The sequence below is a fragment of the Monodelphis domestica genome, chromosome 6, assembly GCF_027887165.1.
Source record: "Monodelphis domestica isolate mMonDom1 chromosome 6, mMonDom1.pri, whole genome shotgun sequence".
In the NCBI taxonomy this organism is placed as follows: Eukaryota; Metazoa; Chordata; class Mammalia; order Didelphimorphia; family Didelphidae; genus Monodelphis; species Monodelphis domestica.
The window spans coordinates 14,640,451-14,661,822 of record NC_077232.1 but is presented as its reverse complement, the minus strand read 5'-3'; the positions used below and the strand labels follow the sequence as shown (position 1 = coordinate 14,661,822).

Below are 21,372 nucleotides of genomic sequence, written 5' to 3'. Positions count from 1 at the left end.
TTGCTTTTGCATAGGCTTATATTACATTTTGAGCTTTGGGACAGCACATTATAAAATTATTCTTTTTTCCTTTTCACTGTTTGAATCCCTAGAGTAAGGTAGTGTTAGATAGGATGAGACAAGTCAGTGTGGGCTGTTTATTATTTTGGGTAAGAATTTTAGTCTGGGTGTAATTTTAGTTTATTGGTGCACAAATGCCAAAACATTGTTTTCAACACTATTTTGGCTTTGTGCAAAGTGGGGAACTGTTATAAGGAAAAGGTAAGTCAAGAAGGAATGTGTATCAGTTTGCAAAGGAGAGTGGCATGAGACCAGCAAGAAGAGATTCTGGAATTTTGAAGGAAGGGTTAGTCTGAGGGGGCTGCTGTCTCTCTGGAGGAAGCAGTTGCTTTTCCTCAGGGGCTCATCCTATCCTTATTCCTGTCCTGCTGGTGGTCTTGTGTGCTTAATTTCATCCCAGAAGAACCTGGGAATCTGACCAACAAGCTGCAGTGATTGTGAGACCAGGTCTGGGTCCTTTTTTGATCCAGGACCTTCCTAGGGCCCTACCAGGCTTACACAGACCAGTTCCTTAATATCATCTAAGAGGGGATTTAGTTGTAGTTTATCAAGAACTAGGGCTGGGATTGATCTAGGCAGAGAGGAGAGGGATTAGTGTAGACATAAACCTCTGAGAAGAATCTCCATGAGGAGACATTAGATCCTGGGACTTCTAGTTAGAGGGGTTTGGCATTAGAGTTATCCCAATCCCTTTTAACCCTTCCCTGTTTCATTAAGCTACTGTCCAATTTTATTGAGTGGTCTGTGTGTGATCTCAGAGCAGGCTCTGCCCTGGTCAGAGTGTCTATTAGCCTTCAACCACAGTCAACCTACTGACACCGACCCAATTGCATCCTTCCAATCCCAACCCCAAATACCACCCTTTTGCACTTTATAATTTAAAGAGAATATTCTATGTTTAATGACATTACAGCCTCCCCAACAATCATGGTACCTTGAACTCAGTAATTGAATAAAGCCCTGAGAGTGGATACCAGGCCCAGGAAAGGTTCTAGTCTCCTAGAAAACTCACAGCCTTAGCAAGTGAGAAGGAAAACACAGCAACTGACAGCCCCGCTGCTAACTACCCTAATTTGTATCCCAAGTTCTCCAATCACTGTGCACAAAGTAAGGGAATTGAGTGCTTCCTAGAATTCCTTTTGGACTTAAGAAAAATTTAATTTTTCTTTGAGGCTTTGGATATAGCAATATTGATTTTCTTTTCTTCTTCTGGGTTTGCGATCTGGTCTCTACTGTCACCAAAATAAAACACTGTATTGTATTTCATTTTTGTTTTTATCCATTTTATAGCCTTTCTCATGGTTTTATCTTTAATTTAAAAAATGTTAAAGTTAATCTCTGTTCCTGAGTTGAAAAGCTTGAGTTTATTTGAGCAAGTGCTTTCAGAGCTAGGTCTGGAGATTCATAAGTTTTCAGCTCTTCCAGGTGGGTATGATCTAAGGACAGGATTGTTTCAAATCTTTCTAAACTTTTTCAGGGCTGTGAGAGCCTACAAGCACAATTTTCCACCCTGTTACGATGACCTCAGATCTATATACTCCTCTCACTACAAGCACTGGTGTGGTAGTACTCAGCTTCCCAGTGGGAATATAGCCTGGATCTGTTTGGAGTAAAGCAATAGAGTCCGGTACTGAGAGCCAGAAAAAAGGACTCTCATAATTCCTGTTGGATACATTGGGTGATCAACTTACCATTTGGGGCCAGAAAGCTCCAGGAACTCTTGCCACTAATTTAGCTTTCCCCAGACCTGTTGTGACTTGACTGTGTGAATTCTGCTTTGTTGTACTAGGCTGTGTTCAACTGCAATACAAGGGTGACAGATCTTTCCTGATCACTTTCAAAGTGGTCTTGTATAGAATATTGGTCCATGCTGCCTTTTTTTGAGGGGGCTTTATACTGCTTAGCCATTAATTTAAAGGTGACTCATCAAAGTTTTTGTATGGTAATTTAGGAGAGATAAGGAGAGTTCATATTTCTTCTCCATCATCATAACATGGACATCTACAATTGTATTTTCTACAGCTCTTTTTCAGGTAACACTAAAATGGAAACATGGTCTGACATTAATTCTGGAATGACCCAACATGTTTAGCATTCTGTTTTGATAGATTATTAATGTTTTATAATGTAAAAGTTAAATTTAGTTTCTAGCAATAAAAGTATTATATTTTAAGAGGTTTATTAAAGATTATTAGAAATCAGAGATAGGAAATAATCAAACATGTGCCTAGGGCTCATTAGCCCATTCACATCTTACTCACTAAATCTTGCTATGTCCGAATAGAGGAAGAGGGAGGCCGAAGTAGGAGTTACAGCCAGTTTAAAAACAAAATGAGATCTGTAAACCTCAAAATTCCTTAGACTAAGTATCTGTCCCCAAAACCCTTCCCCTGCAATCCCAGCTTCTCATGTTCCTTCTCCTACAGAAAACCAAATTCCAATGCAAGGGAGATCTTGTCCTCCTAGAGAAACCTGTCCTTGTCAAACTGACCCACAGGTGCAAAATTCAACTAGAGGCCTGTTTCCTCTAAGAGAAGTACCTGAAATAGGACGAAATGGGGATGTGGTGACTTTAAGACATAGGATACCGTTTACTCCCCAAGAAATAAATGAATTTACACGAAATATCCCCACATATGAACAAGATCCTTTTCTAGTAACAAAAAAGATGGGAGACATATTTTTTCAGTATAATCCGTCTTACAAGGACGTTGAGAGCTTACTACAGGCTTTTTTAAGTGAACGTGAAAAAAATAAAATAATTGCTCATGTCAACAAAACCCGGGGGCGTAATGCAGCACATTGGCCATCTCAGTATCCCGAATGGGACTATAATAATCCTGAGGACTATCTACAACTATACCGTTGTAGAGAGGCCATCCTCACGGCCATGAAGGAATGTGCGGACAGTACAGATAAGTGGATGGAACTGGAAAAAATTAAGCAAAAGGAAAACGAAACACCCTCCAGATTTATGGACAGAATTATCGAGTTTGGGGACAGATACTTAGATTGGGACTTAAATAAAGAGAATAGTTTAAGACAAGTTAGAAGAATCTTTGTAAACAATTCTTGCAAAGTAATTAAAAATTATTTTAAAACACAATGCCCAAGATGGTCAGATATGGACCTTGAAGAATTGCGAAAAACAGCTATATATGTTTTTAAGGGAAACGAAGAAAAGGAGAAAGAGAATAATGATGACATGGAGGAAATGAAGAAAAAAATGAGATGTGTAATAGATAGGATAACTAAATTAGAAAGTGGGCATGATAATGAACCAACGACAATTGCCCCTCTCCAGAAATTCAATTATCAATCCATTACTTGCCACTTCTGTGAGAAGAAGGGCCACAAAATGATGGAATGTAGAACCTTTCTTAAGATGTTTGGAAGGATTACACAGTTTAATAATAGTTTTAGAAATAATAACTATAGAAATTATGATAATGGTTATAGAAATCAGAATTCTAGAAATTATAATAATGACTATGGAAATAACTATAATGAATATAGAAATAAGAACTTTAGAAACCAGAATTATAGAAATAGGAATTGGGAATTTAATGACAATGCTCAAATTGAAGAAAATTTTAATGATAATACTCAACAATATATGAGAAATGGCGCTCGTCCAAAAATTACTCGAGGTACTAATGACCCTCAGAGAGGTGCCCTTCAGGGGGGTGCCCAAGGAATATCCCAAACACAATGATGGTGCCCGGGGGGGGCTGGGGCACAGGAATCAGAGGATACAACCTTTGATTTCCCAGACCCTGATGTCCTACTACCCGTTGTCCCTATCCACTGCCCTCCCCATACTAATGAACCCCATGTTACCTTAAAAGTGGGTAACACCTATTATGATTGTCTATTAGACACCGGAGCTTCCTGGTCTGTATTAAAGAGAACACCTGATTTACAATGTTATTCTATTGGCTCAGAGAATGTAATGGGAGTATCAGGAATAACCCAAAGAGTTAAAAGACTTCCTCCTAGAATGGTGTCTGTAGGACCCCTAGAGGTACAACACTCCTTCCTTTTGATGCCTGACTCCCCTTTAAATTTGCTGGGGAGGGACCTTCTATGCAAACTCAGAGCCACAATAACCTGCTCCCCAGATGGCTCATTATCATTAGAAGTACCAGAGGAATCTTTAAATTTACTCCCTGTACTTCTCTCGGAAAACCAGGAGGCAAAAGAACCTTCCATTTTTGAAATACCTAAAGATATACCGGAGTCTCTTTGGGCCACATCTTCTTCTGATGTAGGCTTACTTAAATCTGCTGTTCCTGTGCAGATAAAAACTAAATCTAGCCCACCTCCTTCTATCCCTCAGTATCCCCTCTCAAAGGAGGCAATTGAGGGTATTACACCAGTTATTAACTCATTAATAGAACAGGGAATAATAATCCCTTGCAAATCTGAATACAACACGCCCATCCTGCCAATTAAAAAACAAAAAAAAGGACCCGATGGCAAACACATCTATAGATTCGTACAGGATCTAAGGGCAGTGAATAATCACGTTATAAAGAGACACTCCGTAGTTTCTAACATACATACTATTATTTCATCTATTCCTAGCACAGCTACATACTTTACAGTAGTAGACTTGTGTTCAGCTTTCTTTTCCATACCAATACATGAAAACTCCAGGCATATTTTTGCTTTCACCTGGAAGGGCTCACATATACCTGGTGTCGGCTGCCACAGGGTTATGTCGAAAGTCCGAGCTTATTTGAGCAAATTTTGAGCCAAGACACAGACAATATAACATTTAAAAATAGCAAATTAATCAAATATGTAGATGATCTACTCTTGGCTTCAACAGATGCAGAAACATGTCAAGAAGATAGCAAACACCTTCTTTTGGAATTGCATAAAAGAGGACATAAAATCTCTAAGGATAAAGTTCAATGGTGTCTCCAAAAAGTAGAATATTTGGGATTCATCTTGACTGCGGGTGCTCGTTATATTTCTCCAAAACGAATTGAGAACATTCAAAAATTGAGTGCTCCTACCACTAAGAAACAGCTGAGAGCAATTTTAGGAGCAACAGGGTTTTGTAGACAGTGGATTCCTTGCTATGGGGAAATCACTAAACCCCTTATAGCATTAACAAAGGATTCAGTTCCTGAACCCCTCAAATTAGAGCCTGAACACTTGTCAGCTCTAAAGATCTGAAAAAGGCTATCATGTCTGCCCCTGCTCTAGGCATCCCAGATTACAACAAGCCATTTACTTTATATGTGCATGAGCGAAGAGGAGTAGCCTCTGGTGTGTTAACTCAGACTTTGGGACCTTCTCAGCGCCCAATTGCTTATTATTCTGCCCAACTAGACCCAGTAGCAGCAGGAGCACCACCATGCCTTAGAGGAGTAGCTGCTACAGCCTTACTAGTAACAAAAACCGTTGATTTAGTATTGGGATGTCCATTAACAATAATGTGCCCACATGAGATTGAAGCATTATTGGTAAAACATAGAACACAGGCATTCTCGGATCAGAGAATTACAAGGTATGAAATAACCTTATTAAATAGTGAAAATATTACCTTGAAACGCTGTTCAACTCTTAACCCTGCCACCTTGCTTCCAGATTTACCTACTTCAGGAGAACCACTACATAACTGTGAAACATTAGTGTCCATGGCAGAAAAGCCTCGAGATAATCTCTTGGACACTCCCTTAGACAATGCAGATCTGATTTTATTTACCGATGGTTCCTCTTTTATGAGGGATGGCATACGTTACACTGGAGCTGCCGTAGTCTCAGAATTTGCCACTGAATGGTCAGCTTCACTACCTTCTAACATTAGCGCTCAAGGAGCAGAACTCATAGCTCTAAAACAAGCTTGTATAATTGCCAAGGATAAAAAGGCAACAATTTATACGGATTCTAGATATGCTTTCGGCATTTGTCACTCAGTCGGAATGCTATGGCTCCAAAGAGGATTTTTAACCTCAGCTGGAAAATCCATAGCTAATGCAGAAATTATTAATGAAGTTGTTTCTGCTCTCAAACTGCCTAAAGCCCTAGCTGTAGTTCATTGCTCTGCCCATACAGGTGGCTCTGACCCTGTCTCTAGAGGAAATGACCGAGCAGATGCCGCTGCAAAACTAGCAGCCATAGAAGGACCTGGATTAATTTTAACATTAACAACCACTGATAATTTAAATTTATCACTCTCCTATAATGAAAAGGAAGTGGAAAAATGGAAACAAAAATTTAAAGCAAAACAAATTAATGGAGTATGGGTGTCACCTGAAGGAAAACCCCTGCTCCCTAGAAGTTTCTATAACCAAATTTGCCAATCTATTCATAAAAATGGTCATTTTGGCACCCAGGGCATCGTGGACTCTGTCAAGAGAGTATGGATAGCCCCTGGTATAACTACTGTAGCCTCTAAAGTATGTTCAGCCTGCCCTATTTGCCAGGCATATAACCAACATGCATATCGTGGAAAAGCCTTTGGGGGACATCCTCTGGCTTACACACCTTTTGAACATCTACAGATAGATTTCATTACAATGCCAAAGGCTGGACATTATAAATTTTGTCTAGTAATTGTAGATCAACTAACCAGATGGCTGGAAGCATTTCCTACGACCCGAGCCACAGCAGATTTTGTTGCAAAGATACTTTTAAAAGAAATTATTCCTCGTTTTGGCCTACCAGCACGTATTGACTCCGATAGAGGGAGTCATTTTACCGATTCTGTCTTAAATCAAATATATTCTTGCTTGGGGATAACTCCAAAATTCCATGTTCCATATAACCCCCAGAGCTCAGGCCAAGTGGAGAGGATGAATAAAGAACTTAAGACTATGATTGGCAAATTATGCACTGAGACCCATTTAAAATGGCCTGAAATTCTCCCTCTGGCCCTATTTTATCTTAGAAGCAGGCCTAGAGGAGACTTACATATTTCACCATTTGAGATGCTTTTTGGACATCCACCTATACAGGCTAAGCCTTTCTCCCCGGCTTATACATCGCTATTAGGGGGAGATATTACTATTGCTTCCTATATACAGGAGTTACAGCACAAACTACGTGAACTTCATGAATCCGGAGCTGCAGTACAAGCTGGACCATTAGACTTTTCTCTGCATGACCTGAACCCAGGAGATAAAGTTTATATCAAGAATTTCAAGCGAACTGGAGCAACTGAACCTTCATGGGAAGGACCATTCCAAATATTATTAACTACTCCAACATCTATAAAGATTGGAGAAAGAGACTCTTGGATTCACTGCTCACATGTGAAGAAAGCATCTTCTGCTGAGACTGATTGACTCTATCCTATCATATGAATTGTGACTCTATCTTATCATAAGAATTGGAGATAATAATCCATAGACAAATGGATGCTGGTTTTTTTTCTCTCAAGAATATATTGAATTACTGATTTTTTTTCTTATTTTTTCTTATTTCTTTTCTTTTATTTTTTTTATCAGAATATTTGATTTTTTTCTCATTTTTTGTACTGAAGGTACACATAATTAATACTAATATTATTTTTCCCTGCAGTAATACAAGTTAATATATATACTCTTGCTATAATATCAATATATGCCTAAAAGCTTTAAACTATGGGAATCTGCCATTTATTGATAAAATATTATAGGACTGTGATTAATGTTTGTGTCTGATTCCAGGAAAAGGGATAAAAACAAGGAGCACAGACAAAACCTGAATAGTGCCAATAGAGCACACATGAAATATTAAAGTGAGACTCAAGGTTGCGACGCTTAACTTATGTTTAAGTCGTAGGACTTCCTTGTATCTACACTCCTTTTGAAGTACTCAAACAAGTACAAAGCTTGACTATCATGCTGGCTCCCTATATCTCTGAAGGAAAAAAATCAGACAAGGGAATGACATTTCCCCATCAAAATAGAATTCTAATTCTTTTCGTCTTATATTATGGCAACTTCCTGTAGTCTTGGCTACAAATGGCTAAGTGAAATATTACTGCATTCTGTCCTACATACTTGTGGGATAGAAATTACTTTAAACTGGACCTATACAAGGTCTATTTTGAAATTTTCTTATGTTTTTGATTATTTTTCTATTCTTTTGATAATTGACACATACACCCCCATAACTGAACATTGCATTCTGAGCTAAACTTGATATATTTTTTTTAAATACTTACTTCAGGGGGGATTGTATTTTAATTTAAAATCTAAGAATTTTTGAATTTTTTTGTTTGAGATTTTATTTTTATAAAAATCCAAGACTTTTGTTTAAGATTTTACTGTTATAAAAAATTTTCAAAGATTTTGATTTTGTTCGAGAAAAGATCTTCAAGAAAGAAGCTTGAAACTTTTATATCCAGAGAATGAACTGTTGCAGAAAGATGCCAAAAACCTACACTTCATCAAGAAGATCAAGAATGAACTTTGGATGTGATTGATTGGACTGAACTTTTGATTGAACATTTATTGTAACATTTATGCCAAAAGGGACTGCCCCTAATTTGGCTTTCTGTCAATGCGCCTAGCAAACACTGGTTTTGCTTTCTTTTCTTTTCTATTTCCTCTCTCACTATTCTAATTTCTCTTAGAAAATTGAATATTGTGTATATCTTTAGTTAGAAGTGAATTTAGAACTACAAAATGATTATGTTAAATGATCAATGGGGAGACTAGTCTCCCAATGATCATCAGGGGGGATGTAAACCTCAAAATTCCTTAGACTTATAAATGTTGGAAATTTCACCATTGGGATATTTCATACTTGGAAAATTTCTTACTGATAGTCTATTGGAATGGGAACTCCATTGGCATGGGAGGTTCCTTCTCTTCCCTTCTTAAGATTACTTTAGGACAAAAACCTTTTGCTGAACAATGGAAAGGACTTTGACCTATGCTTAAGCATAGAACAGGAATTTCTTTGAGTCTTGATTGATTTTAGAATTGATACAATGGAGATACTCCACCCTATTCAGTCCTAATAAGATTGAGTAAGGGCTGCAGCCTAGATCAAAATTTAATTATTCCAATCTCTACCATACTCAAGTTAACAGGATTTAGAAAGGGCTGGAACAAAGGAGTAAAGATTTAATCATTTGAAAAATATGACCTTCAACAGACATGTGCAAAAGCCAGAAACCTCTGGGCGGTCCTGGGTTAAGCGAGAGCCTCCATTGACAGGGAAATTGATGAAGAGTGATTGGTAGATGTGAGGACTGAGGGGAGGCAACTTGGATGGTGTCCTTAAAGATAGGAGGGTCTGGAGACTCGGGAGAGAGGATTGAGTTTTTGGTCGGTTGTGGTTCCTGGGCTCTGAGGAAGCTTGCTCTGAAGGAAGCTGAAGGTGGGGGCCTCTGAGACTGTTTCTCCATTTTGGACACGTGAGTGAAAGGGACTGATCTCTTTTCTTTGCCCCAGCTATCTAAGGGCTTGGGCCTTTTGGCCCAGCCTAAACAGAAGGGGTATTTAAGCCCTATTCCCTTCTCTCCCCTTTCTCTCTCTATATATATCTCTAATTCCTTTCTTGCTCCTATTGTAATTAAACTCCAAAAAAGGCTGACGGCTGACTTGAGTTTTTCATTTAGGAATTACATAGCTGATTCCTTGGCGACCTTAAATTAATATATATCAGTCTTTTAAAGTGATTCCCTTGTAACAGATCTCGCTCAGGTGGGGACTCAGGTGAGATTTTAGGGAATTATGGGAAGTACCAAGGAATTATGGGGATTGAAGTCTGGGGTTTAAATCTCCATTTTACATTACCCCCCTGAGGACCAAAGAAGACTAATCTCTCAGCTGGGGCTTGTAAACAAACAAAGTTTGCAATTACAATAATTTGAGTATAAGAGGGAAGAGAACAAACCTAATTATTGCTAGGCACATAGACAAAAATCCAGTTAGGGGGCAGTCCCCTTTGGTGTTAAAATATAAATACAAATTAAATGTTCAATCAACCACACCCAAAGTTCATTCTTGATCTTTCTCATGCAGCTTGTGGTCTGTGGAGGCATCTTCATGGTATCTTCTCCAAACAGTTGAGTTTCTGGATTCGGATAGGTAGCTTGTTTCTTAACCTAAATTATTCTCCAAAGGAATTTAAACTTTGCAATATAGAATAATAATAATTTTTCATTACCCCCCTGAAGAGGGTGATTGAAAAATACAGGGATCATTTAGGGAGGCATGGATGAGTTATGAGATATATGAATCATTTGGCAAGAGAAATAACTAAAACCATCAGAAAAATCCAAATAAAAAAGAAGATAATTTCTGGATGAAATATAGACTATAAAAGTCCTATGTGCAAAAATTCTAAGTAAAGGAAAAATAAATCTATAACAGGTCCTTGAATCAGGGCCCAATTAAAATGATATTGTTGGGGAAAAAAATTCTAACGAACCCTTAAAATCAATTTGAGATATTTAGCTCATTATATTTTCCAAAGGTTGTTATATAATTGTAGCAATGTTCTGATGGAGTCCATCTATCCTCTATGTGACAAGTTACAAAGTCAAAAAAAGAAAGGCTGTTTGTATATGGGTTTACTCAATATTTTTTGTTCAGTATAGTTTTAGGGGAAACACAACAGAATTAAACGGTAGTTAAAACCATACAATAAATTATTCAGCATAACAGAATGGTATTGATTATATTCCTATATGAACTTAAAATCACAAAGTTAAATCATAAACAAAGCAATCAGCAAAATGCAATAAAATGTTTTTTAAAACATTGGAGTATGAAAAGCCTTAAAATATAACCTCCAGTCTCTTTAAATTTCCTTGTTTTTTTTTTATCCATTTAGATGCCTAATGTAAGAAGGCAGAAGAGTGATAAGGGGTAGGCAATGGGGTTAAATGTCCTGCCCAGTGCCACACTCCCTGGAAGTGTCTGAGGCCAGATTTCAACCCAGGACCTCCCATCTCTAGGCCTGGCTCTCAATTCACTGAGCCACTGAGCTGCCTCCCCATAGTGAGGGTGGGTTTTTGGAATCTCAAATTGGGCCAAAGGATGGCAGGGAGCTGAATTTTTCTCCTGAATCTCTGAGCGAATTACAGGGAGTAAATTTAAAGATTCATCAGGTATTTCCAAAGATAAGGAAGCATCTGGGGAGATGAATAAAAGGACCAGTGTACTTAAAAGATATCCGTTTAAAGCCATGGTTGTAAGTTCCTATTTGGAAAAGTCTTTTCCTTCTCTTCATTCTCCCCACCTGTGATCCCCTGGCCTTTGCCACATGGAGGCTAATTGTACTCAAAGGAAAAATCACCCCTGTTTTTTACCAGTTGCTGGAAGTGAGTCCTGGCTCTGGGGCAATGAGTGATCCGCTTGGAGGCCAGAGTTGCTGGGGCTGGGCGCTTTGGGACCGGGAGAGCGGATCTGGGTCATACAGGTCCTGATTATAGGAGCCTAGAAGTGGGCCTGGGTGGACAGGACTGGGACCAGGTGAGCAATCTGAATAAATAAACTCCAAAGTGGATGGCTGCAGGTAGGAGTGCAGGCAAGCAGGCTGAAGCTGATCAAGATGCTTTTCTAAAAAGCATTGGAGAAATGTGGCTTAGAAATCATTATCTAGTCTATCTTCAAAAAAAATGAGGGGCAGCTAGCTGGGTAGCTCAGTGAATTGAGAGCCAGGCCTAGAGACAGGAGGTCCTAGTTCAAATCTGGCCTCAGACACTTCCCAGCTGTGTGACCCTGGGCAAGTCACTTAACCCCCATTGCCTAGCCCTTACCACTCTTCTGCCTTGGAGCCAATACACAGTATTGACTCCAAGATGGAAGGTAAGGGTTTTAAAAAAAAATGAGAAATTTCATCCCATCTAGTGGTTGCCAGAACTGTAACAGTTAAATTAGTTTCTCTACTAAAAGTATTATATTTTAGAGGTTTATTAATGATTATTAGAAATCAAGAATAAAGAAAAAGAAAAATAGAAAAAAAAAACAACCTAGGGCTGTTAAGCCCATTCAATTTCACTTACTACATCTTGAGAGATGTGTGTGCTTAGAAGGAGAATCAGAGAGACGCAAGTAGGCATTGCTGTCAGTTTAAATACAAATGTTGATCTTGTACTCAGGTGAGATTATAGGGCATCCTGGGAAGTGCCAAGAACTTCTGGGGACTGACGTCTGGGGATTGAAGTCTGAGGTTCAAATCTCCATTTTTACAGATAGAAAAGTGAAAAATACTAAACCAAGAATCCAAAATCAGGCGCACACACAGTCATGCACACAAACACACAAATATGTAATTTATTTTTAGAATATTGTTTTCATTTCATCAACATATTAAGGTTCTGTTCTTTAGAGGTCATTTTATATACAGAGTAAGTAATTTTAACTCTTAAGAAATCAAGCAATATGACTTTCTTCAATATAATTTTGGAATTTAGGACAAAAGAAAGACATGATGATAACAGAAAATAAATGGTATAAAAGCTAGAGTATTTTAAATCATTCATTAAGAAGGAAGAGCTATATCTTTAAGATTTGAGAGGAAGAGCTTCAGAACACATTGCTCCTCAAGGACTAGCTTTGTTTTTCAATATCTCCAGGGTATTTCTGTCTGGCCTCAGAAGGATCACATAGCATTTGGGAGCAAAGATACAGATGAGAATCCCAGCACTGGAGACCAAGATGGAAAAGATCTCCATGGCCACCATGGCCTTCCCTTTGGTGCTCTGATATGCGGGCAAAAAGGAAATCCAGACACTGCAAAACACCAGCATGCTGAATGTCAGGTACTTGGCTTCATTGAAAGTATCTGGCAGATTCCTTGCCAGGAAAGCCAAAGTAAAGCTGACCAAGGCCAGGAAGCCCATGTAGCCAAGGACACAGTAGAAGGTCACAAGGGAGCCCTCATTGCACTGAATAACAATGAAGGAAGCCTCAGAGTGTGTATCCATCTCAAAGAATGGGGGATATGTCCCCAGCCAGATGCTGCAGAGGAACATCTGTATAAGGGTACAAAGGAAAATGAGGGAATGAGATACTGCTGGTCTCAGCCACCTCCTGAGCTTGCTCCCTGGCTTAGTGGCCCTAAAGGCCAGAACCACAGTGATGGTTTTGGCCAAGATGGAAGCAATGGCCACCGTGAACACAATGGCAAATGTGGTTTGTCTTAAGATGCAGATGGCTGGTGTAGGACGACCAAGGAAGAGCAAGGAAGAAAGGAAGCAAAGGGTGAGAGAGGTGAGCAGAATGTAGCTGAGACTGCGATTATTGGCTTTTACTATGGGGGTATCTCTGTGTATAACAAACACTCTAAGGACAAATATTGTGAGAATGGAGAAGCAGAAAGCTGCAGAGGTCAGAATCATTCCCAGAGTCTCTTCATAAGCCAGATAAGTTACTGTCCTGGGCAGGCATCTATCTTTCTCCTGGCTTGGGTACTGATCTTCAGGGCATTGTATGCACTCTTCTGCATCTGGAAATACAATAAAAATTAATCTCACTCTGTTTTATATGCAGTATATTTTTCTTTCTCCAATAAGGTCAAAATTAGACATTCCACTTAAACCTCAACTTTTTGGGGGACTCCTCTTCAATCAGAAGAATAAGAATTCTAGACAGTCAATGAAATTAAAAAAAACATATTTGGGTTTCTCTTTATCTCTACTTGTGGGAAAAAAAATTGTTAATTATTCATTCTGTCACATATTTCTTAATGAAATCTAAACTATGACCCATTCCAAAATTTAACTCTTCACAGAAAGACCTTAAGGCCTATGTGAGGACTATATATATATATATATATATATATACATATATATATATATAGTGTATGTGTATATTTTTATATTTGTATACAATATTATCACAATAGTAATGAAATAGAGAAGAATTTATTCTGTGATCTTTATCTATTATAAAAATTCTTTAAAGAAAATGCACAATTGCAAGTCCTCTGGGTTCTTTAGGTCCAGGATTCTGTTTATGGTAATCAAACATGTCCCATTGAATGTTGTTAAAGATAGTTTTCATAATTATTTTGATTTTTAAAAATATAATCTATAGCAATGGCTCCAAACTTTCTTCAGGTTATTAAATGTCGATTTCAAATCTTTCTTTTTCATGATTTTCACTCATCAGGATGATACTTTTATTGCATGCATTAGCATTATTTTGTCATCAGGGACTATTACTCTCACCAAGTGTGTTTCTTATAAATGTACATAAGTACTAATTCTTTGCTCTATTTTACCTGAACTATTAATAAAGAATATACTTATTAAGTAGAAATTTTTTGGGCTCATGAGATTTGGGTAGAGAGTGAAATTTAGAGCTCTACAAGAGAAATATTATAGGAAAAAGGAATTAGATTAAATAGCATTTATTCAAACAATGTGGTGGATTAGAAATCATTCATTATTCAGTTAGAGGGTGGATGTCAATTTCATCATAATCTGCAAGTATTGGATATAAACTCTTTTTTACCATTGAGCATTGGGAAAAAATTAAAAAAAAGAAAAACAAATCAATAATAGGTAGAAGGAAGAGTGACCAGTCACCCTTTGTGATTTATACATGGCATTTTTATACTCAGTTTTTTCATTTCATTTGAATATTAGCACTATGATATTAATAATCTTTTAATCCTTTTTCCCAGGGAAGAAATGGAGAAAGTAATGGATTCTTAGTATGTTAGACCCTCATTATTTTATTCAATCTTAGCAAACAAGGAAGAAAAATAAAGGAAACAAACACCATAAAAGATGGTTCTAAGTCTTATATACACTATTCTGCCCATGCATTGCAAATGGAAGAATTAGGGGAAAGGGAAATAAAATGATGTGAACCAAATATTATATTCATTAGTTTCAAATGCTCAATAATTCTGTCATCTCTTTCTAGTTTAAATGAAAGATACTTATCAGGGAATAAGGAATTGTTTTTGTTACTGTTCTTTGTACTTCGTTTTAAATATATCATATTGTACATTAATACCCTATTTCTAATTTATCTTGTGTTTTTGAAATTTAAGAAATCTTTGTTTCAGAATTACAGTTAAAATATATTTTAAACAGGGGATGCTATTAGAGTATAGATTGATCTTTTTTTACCAATAAGATAATGCCAACAGTTATCTCAACACAATTGAATATTTAATGGAATATTTTTAAAGAAAATATGAAGTTCACTATAATAAACAGAACCTTAATTTGAAAATAATTTTGCTATAATTAAAAAACCTTTTAAATGTATAGAATACATTAAAGATATAATGACAATACATAAATATAAATCTGCTGCAATATATTCTCTATATTCTAAAGCCTCAAAATGAAGTTAGTTTTAATTGATAAGTAAAAAATGAATGGAAAATAATTGAATGGAAAATATGGGAATATAATTTTCAAGGTCTAAGCTATGGTAAATGGAATTTTGCTAATTGAAGTAAATACTCTTAGGACACCAAATGACATAGAAATATTCCATATTACTGTGGTAAGAGAAAAATTTCTGAGGTTCAGCCATGAAACTAAAATTAAATAAAAAGAAAAAAAAATCTAATGCCTATAATTTGGGAGAACTCTTTCTCTTTAGGCACCCACCTGTTTTATTGGAAAACTTCCCATCAGGGCACAAGGTACAGTCAAAGCAGCAGATGGGCTGGCCTTCACGAAATTGCTTCCTGAAGCCAGGGCCACAGGCCACACTGCAGGTAGAACTAGGAATCTGAGTTTCCATAAAAGGAAGAGAAAAAATATCAGTGCAAGATGAGGAAATGGTGATTTAAGACTTCTTCTGCAGGAGACTTTTAGAATAAAATATTTGAAGTAGGGAAAAACAAGGATGATATATTTCTGAAGGGAGATTGTCTCCCAATTATCCCTCTTGTACTCTATCTCATCTTTTCCTAAAGACATGAATATAAACACAGTTGACCCAAGACACATTACAACTGCTCCAATTTTTAAAATACAAACATGTTAATAGTACATTTTCCACCAAATATGTGACAGCACATCTCTACAGTGAACTTCTTTTTGTACTAGGAATGTTGATGTAACATATTGCTCATAGAAGAGGAAATATTTCTTTATATTTTTGTTCTCTAAAAAAGTCCTGTTCTTGGTATTTGAGTAAGGTATCGTGTTTTTTTCAGGGAGTCTTAACTTTACAGATTTTTTAATAAAATATAATTTTAAAAAATTTAAAGCAATAAATAATTAATATTTGTTTGAATGAATCTGCTTGATTAATAAGAATCAAGTTATTTGAATGGTTGATCTTGTTTCTTAGTGTGGCATCTGGAGGTACCTCTGATGATTCAGAGAAACTGGGATTTATGACTTCACATAGACAAATAGAATTGAATCTATATAGAAGTTCTATATCTGAAGAAGAAATACCCACAACATTCGATTTGTCATTTGGTCATTTTGCATTTGTGCCACTTTTCACAAACTTACTTGGGATTTTCTTGCCAAGGATGCCAGAGTGGTTAACCATTTCCTTCTCCAACAGATTTTACCAAAATTAAAACTGAAGGAAAAAGGATTCAGAGACTGACCCAGACTCATAGAGCTAGTAAGTATTTGAAGGCAGATTTGAATTGGAGAAAAGGAGCCTCCCTGACTCCTGACACTCTTCCCGTTATGCAGGAACATTGTAATTAAGAGCCTCTAAAAGCAGTCATGGGACTTTTGGGAAGACAAATTCATGATCAAATGCTTATATAAGCTATACTTTGGTGTTACAGGTCTCTTTTGAGGGTAAACAAATAAAGGAATATTGAGAAAAAGAAATGAGAGGAATCAAGCTTCTGTCTTACTGATAGCAAAAAAGGAAAGTAGATGTTTCTGTCCTGTCCTAGTCATTCACAATGTCTTCTTGGAAGTTTTAAGGTCTAATGAGAAGACAGCAGTGTCCAGGCTTCTAACAGCCTCATCTATGTAGCTCTCATTCACCTGACTCTTACCTGGGGGAAATCTTCTGGCCAATCTATGTCCTCTTCACTAATGCTTAACACTTTTTCATGAGGAATCACTTCTCCAACTTTCACCTCTGACCAAATCTTATCAGGGAATGATCTAAAATTCAGGATATCATATGTCTCAGCAGTCATGGAGGGTCCATCTACACATAAGTCATCTTTGATGCCATTGACAGGATTAACGCACTTTAGAAAGTGGAGGAGCTGAAGGCAAGGGCAGAAGTTTGTTACTCCTTAGGGAAAGAAGGGTTCATTCACACTTCTAAGTCTTGATAATCAACATAAAATGGCTATGTGTTGGAAGCTTACAAAAACTATTATTCTTTTTTTTCATAAATTCTTCTTACTGAGTTTTACCCAGCATTCCACACTCAATTTCACTTTTTTCCTAGCAAGTCATAGGTGCCATAAGAGTAATGTTCTAGATAATGAACCAACCTCAGATGTAATTTTAACTTCCCTTCAACAAATCATGAATTTCTTTGAAATACCTCTGATATCTGGCATTCCAAGTTCTTTTGTAAAAATCTGTATTCACAGACAATATATGGCTTTCAAGAAGAAGTCTTTTTCCTTAGAAAAAATGTCCATCCAAAATCTATAGAATATTTGATTAGGTAAATTTAGGATTAAAGAACTCTTTCAATTCATACTGCTGAAATTCAAGGTAAAGAAGAAAAGGAAAATATAGATACTTAAATGAGTAAACAATTCCAAAAAGTTCATTGAATCAAAATAAAGGAAAATAATTCCAGTAAAAGAGAAAAGGAAAGATGTTGTTGCATTACGATAGATTATAAGAAAATGAAATAATAACAAAATTGAGGAAGATTTGAGAGAGAATCATTTTAAAAATACCAAAATAATTATTTTATTGGAAGTGAGAGTACAAATAGAGAGATTAATTTATATAAAAGGGTACTCAAGAAAGAACTTTTGCAGTGGAAATAAAAGAAAAATGAGCAAGCAATAGTTGAAACTCTGACAAGTACTAGTGAAGGGAATAAAAGAATGTAAAATACAAAGCAAATGAAAGAAAACAGAGTTTTAAGGAAAAGACAGGACACAAAAAGAATACAAAAGAAAAACAAAAAATGTATATAATGGAGAGAAATAGGCAGTAGTGAGTGAAACATGAATAAGAGTGTAAATGAGATGGATTCACTCGTAAATAGCATCAAAGCACAATGCATTAGAAATCAAAGTCAGACAATATATTGTGTGCCATAAAAAATACCGGAACCATAAAGTTCTTAGAATTAAAATAACGGCTTTAGCAGAAAGTACACAAATTTGCTGAGGTCAAAAATCAAAAGGTACCAATCAAGATCTCTGACAAAACAAAAGCTGAAACAGACCTAATTAAAAGAGAAAATTAGGGAAATTTTGTTATGCCAAAGGGCAACAAATAATATAAAAAATTTTAACATCATGATCTTCTGGTAAAGATTTCATTTCTGAAATATATATTTCATCTACAACTGAGTTAAAATTATAACATTTAAAATATTCACTTGATAGATGGTCAGAAAATACAAAAAGACTTTTTTAAGAATAAGAAATCAAAGTTAAATACAATCATATGAAAAATGCTCTATCTAAGTACAAATGAAAAAAGTAGATTTTGAATCAACTGAGATGCGCCAATTTAAGATTATAGAAAAAAACATTCTGAAGATTATGAGGGAAATAATTTGGTAACTATTAGTGGAGCAATAAATATCTCCCTTTACACTGCAGAACAATTTGGATTCATGCCCTAAGATATATAAATTACTAATACTCATTCACCCAGCTATAAGAATACTAGATCTATAGGTGAAAAGTATCAAAGAAAATGTAAAAGGATCTATGTTTATTAAAATGCATATAGCTGCTCATTTCCAGGTGACAAAGAATTACCAATTGAGGGAATGTTCTTCAATTGGAAAAAAAAACTGAATAAATTATGGTAAATAATTGTGATGGGGTTCTATTGTACTAAGGGAAATACCAATGGGGTTGGTTTCAGAGAAACATGGAAAAGCTTTTATGAACTTTTGGAAAGTGAAAGAAGAAGGACCAGGATATTATGCACAGTAATAACATTCTAGCTGTGATGATTAATTGTGAAAGACTTGACTTCTCTGATCAATAACATGAAAACATACTATATACTACTAAAGAGATTAATGATGAACTCCTACTGTAAAATGGATTTTAATTTCTCACTTTTTTATTCGTCCTGCTTTTTCTTCAGAGAAAAAGCTAATACGGAACAGTTTTGCATGATTTCACATGTATATTTCATCATTTATCTTGCCTCTTAGTGAATGGAAGTAAGGGTGGAAGGTGGAAAGGTGGAGTGAGTTCAGAAGTGAAACTATAAAATGAAAAGAATATTGTAATTTAAGTGTATTTAAGTATTAAAATGTTATGGGAAAAAACACAGGAGATATCTGTTAATGATATACTTAAAAACAACCTACTCTCTCTCTCTCCATAATCTCTTCCCTTGACGCATTTGCAAATTTAAACTGCTTTATTTTCACTTTCTTAGTGAATAAACATATGGAGAAAAATAAATTGGGACAAAAAGGAATACACCTTCTTCTCAGCACCACATGGCACATTCACAAAAATAGATCATACACTAGGTCACAGAAACATGGCACTCAAATGCAGAAAAGCAGAAATAATAAATGCACCTTTTTCAGATCATAAAGCAATAGAAATATTGTTCAGTACAGGTACAGAGAGAGTCAAATCAAATATTAATTGGAAATTAAATAATATGATACTGCAAAATCAGTTACTTAGAGAACAAATCATAGAAACGATAATTTCAATGAGGAAAATGACAATGGTGAGACATCCTTTCAAACCTTATGGGATGCAGCCAAGGCAGTACTTAGATGAAAATTCATATCCCTGAGTGCATTTATTAACAAATTAGGAAGGGCAGAGATCAATGAATTGGAAAGGCAAATCTAAAAATTTGAAAAGGAAAAAATTAAAATCCCCCAGAAGAAAACCAAACTAGAGATCCTAAAAATTAAGGGAATAATTAGTAAAATCTAAAATGATTGAACAATTGCAGTAATAAACAAGAATAGAAGCTGGTACTTTGAAAAAAGAAACAAAACAGACAAAATACTGGTCAATCTAATTAAAAAAAGGAAAGAAGAAAGGCAAATTAACAGCATCAAGAATGAAAAGGGGCATCTCACCTCCAATGAAGAGGAAATTAAGGCAATCATTAAAAACTACTTTGCCTAAGTATATGGCAATAAATATACCAACCTTGGTGATATGGATGAATATTTAAAAAATATAAATTGCCTAGACTAACAGAAGAAGAAATAGATTCCTTAAATAATCCTATATAAGAAAAAGAAATCCAACACACCATCAAAGAACTGCCTAAGAAAAAATCCCCAGGGCCTGATGGATTCACCAGTGAATTCTATCAAACATTCAGAGAACAGTTAATCCCAATACTATACAAACTATTTGACATAATAAGCAACGAAGGAGTTCTACCAAATTCATTCTACAACACAAACATGGTACTAATCCCAAAGCCAGACAGGTCAAAAACAGAGAAAGAAAATTATAGACCAATCTCCCTAATGAATATAGATGCAAAAATCTTAAATAGGATACTAGTAAAAAGACTCCAGCAAGTGATCAGAAGAGTCATTCACCATGATCAAGTAGGATTCATACCAGGGATGCAGGGCTGGTTCAATAGTAGGAAAACCATCCACATAATTGACCACATCAACAAACAAACCAACAAGAATCACATGATTATCTCAATAGACGCAGAAAAAGCCTTTGATAAAATACAACACCCATTCCTATTAAAAACACTAGAAAGCATAGGAATACAAGGGGCTTTCCTAAAAATAATAAATAGTATATATTTAAAACCATCAGCTAATATCATCTGCAATGGGGATAAACTAGATGCATTCCCAATAAGATCAGGAGTGAAACAAGGATGCCCATTATTTGATATTGTACTAGAAACACTAGCAGTAGCAATTAGAGAAGAAAAAAAAATTGAAGGCATCAAAATAGGCAAGGAGGAGACCAAGTTATCACTCTTTGCGGATGACATGATGGTCTACTTAAAGAATCCTAGAGATCCAACCAAAAAGCTAATTGAAATAATCAACAACTTTAGCAAAGTTGCAGGATACAAAATAAACCCACATAAGTCATCAGCATTTCTATATATCTCCAACACAGCTCAGCAGCAAGAACTAGAAAGAGAAATCCCATTCAAAATCACCTTAGACAAAATAAAATACTTAGGAATCTACCTCCCAAAACAAACACAGGAACTATATGAACACAACTACCAAACACTCTCCACACAGCTAAAACTAGACTTGAGCAAGTGGA

The 21,372-nt window shown here is 36.0% G+C and overlaps 1 protein-coding gene across 2 annotated transcripts in view; it reads right to left on the bottom strand.

Annotated features, from left to right (window-relative positions):
- Window positions 1-12,255: 12,255 nt before the first annotated feature.
- Window positions 12,256-21,372, bottom strand: part of VN2R630 (vomeronasal 2 receptor 630) — a 32,704-nt gene continuing 23,587 nt past the window's right edge. The window contains exons 4-6 of one of the 2 annotated variants that reach the window (XM_016422766.2): window positions 16,966-17,184; window positions 15,596-15,719; window positions 12,256-13,467 (exon numbers count right to left, since the gene is read on the bottom strand). In XM_016422766.2, coding sequence (XP_016278252.1) covers window positions 12,563-13,467; window positions 15,596-15,719; window positions 16,966-17,184 — 1,248 coding nt within the window. In that variant the 3' untranslated portion in view covers window positions 12,256-12,562. The remainder of the gene's footprint in view (window positions 13,468-15,595; window positions 15,720-16,965; window positions 17,185-21,372) is intronic. The other variant, NM_001099579.1, reaches the window with a different exon arrangement.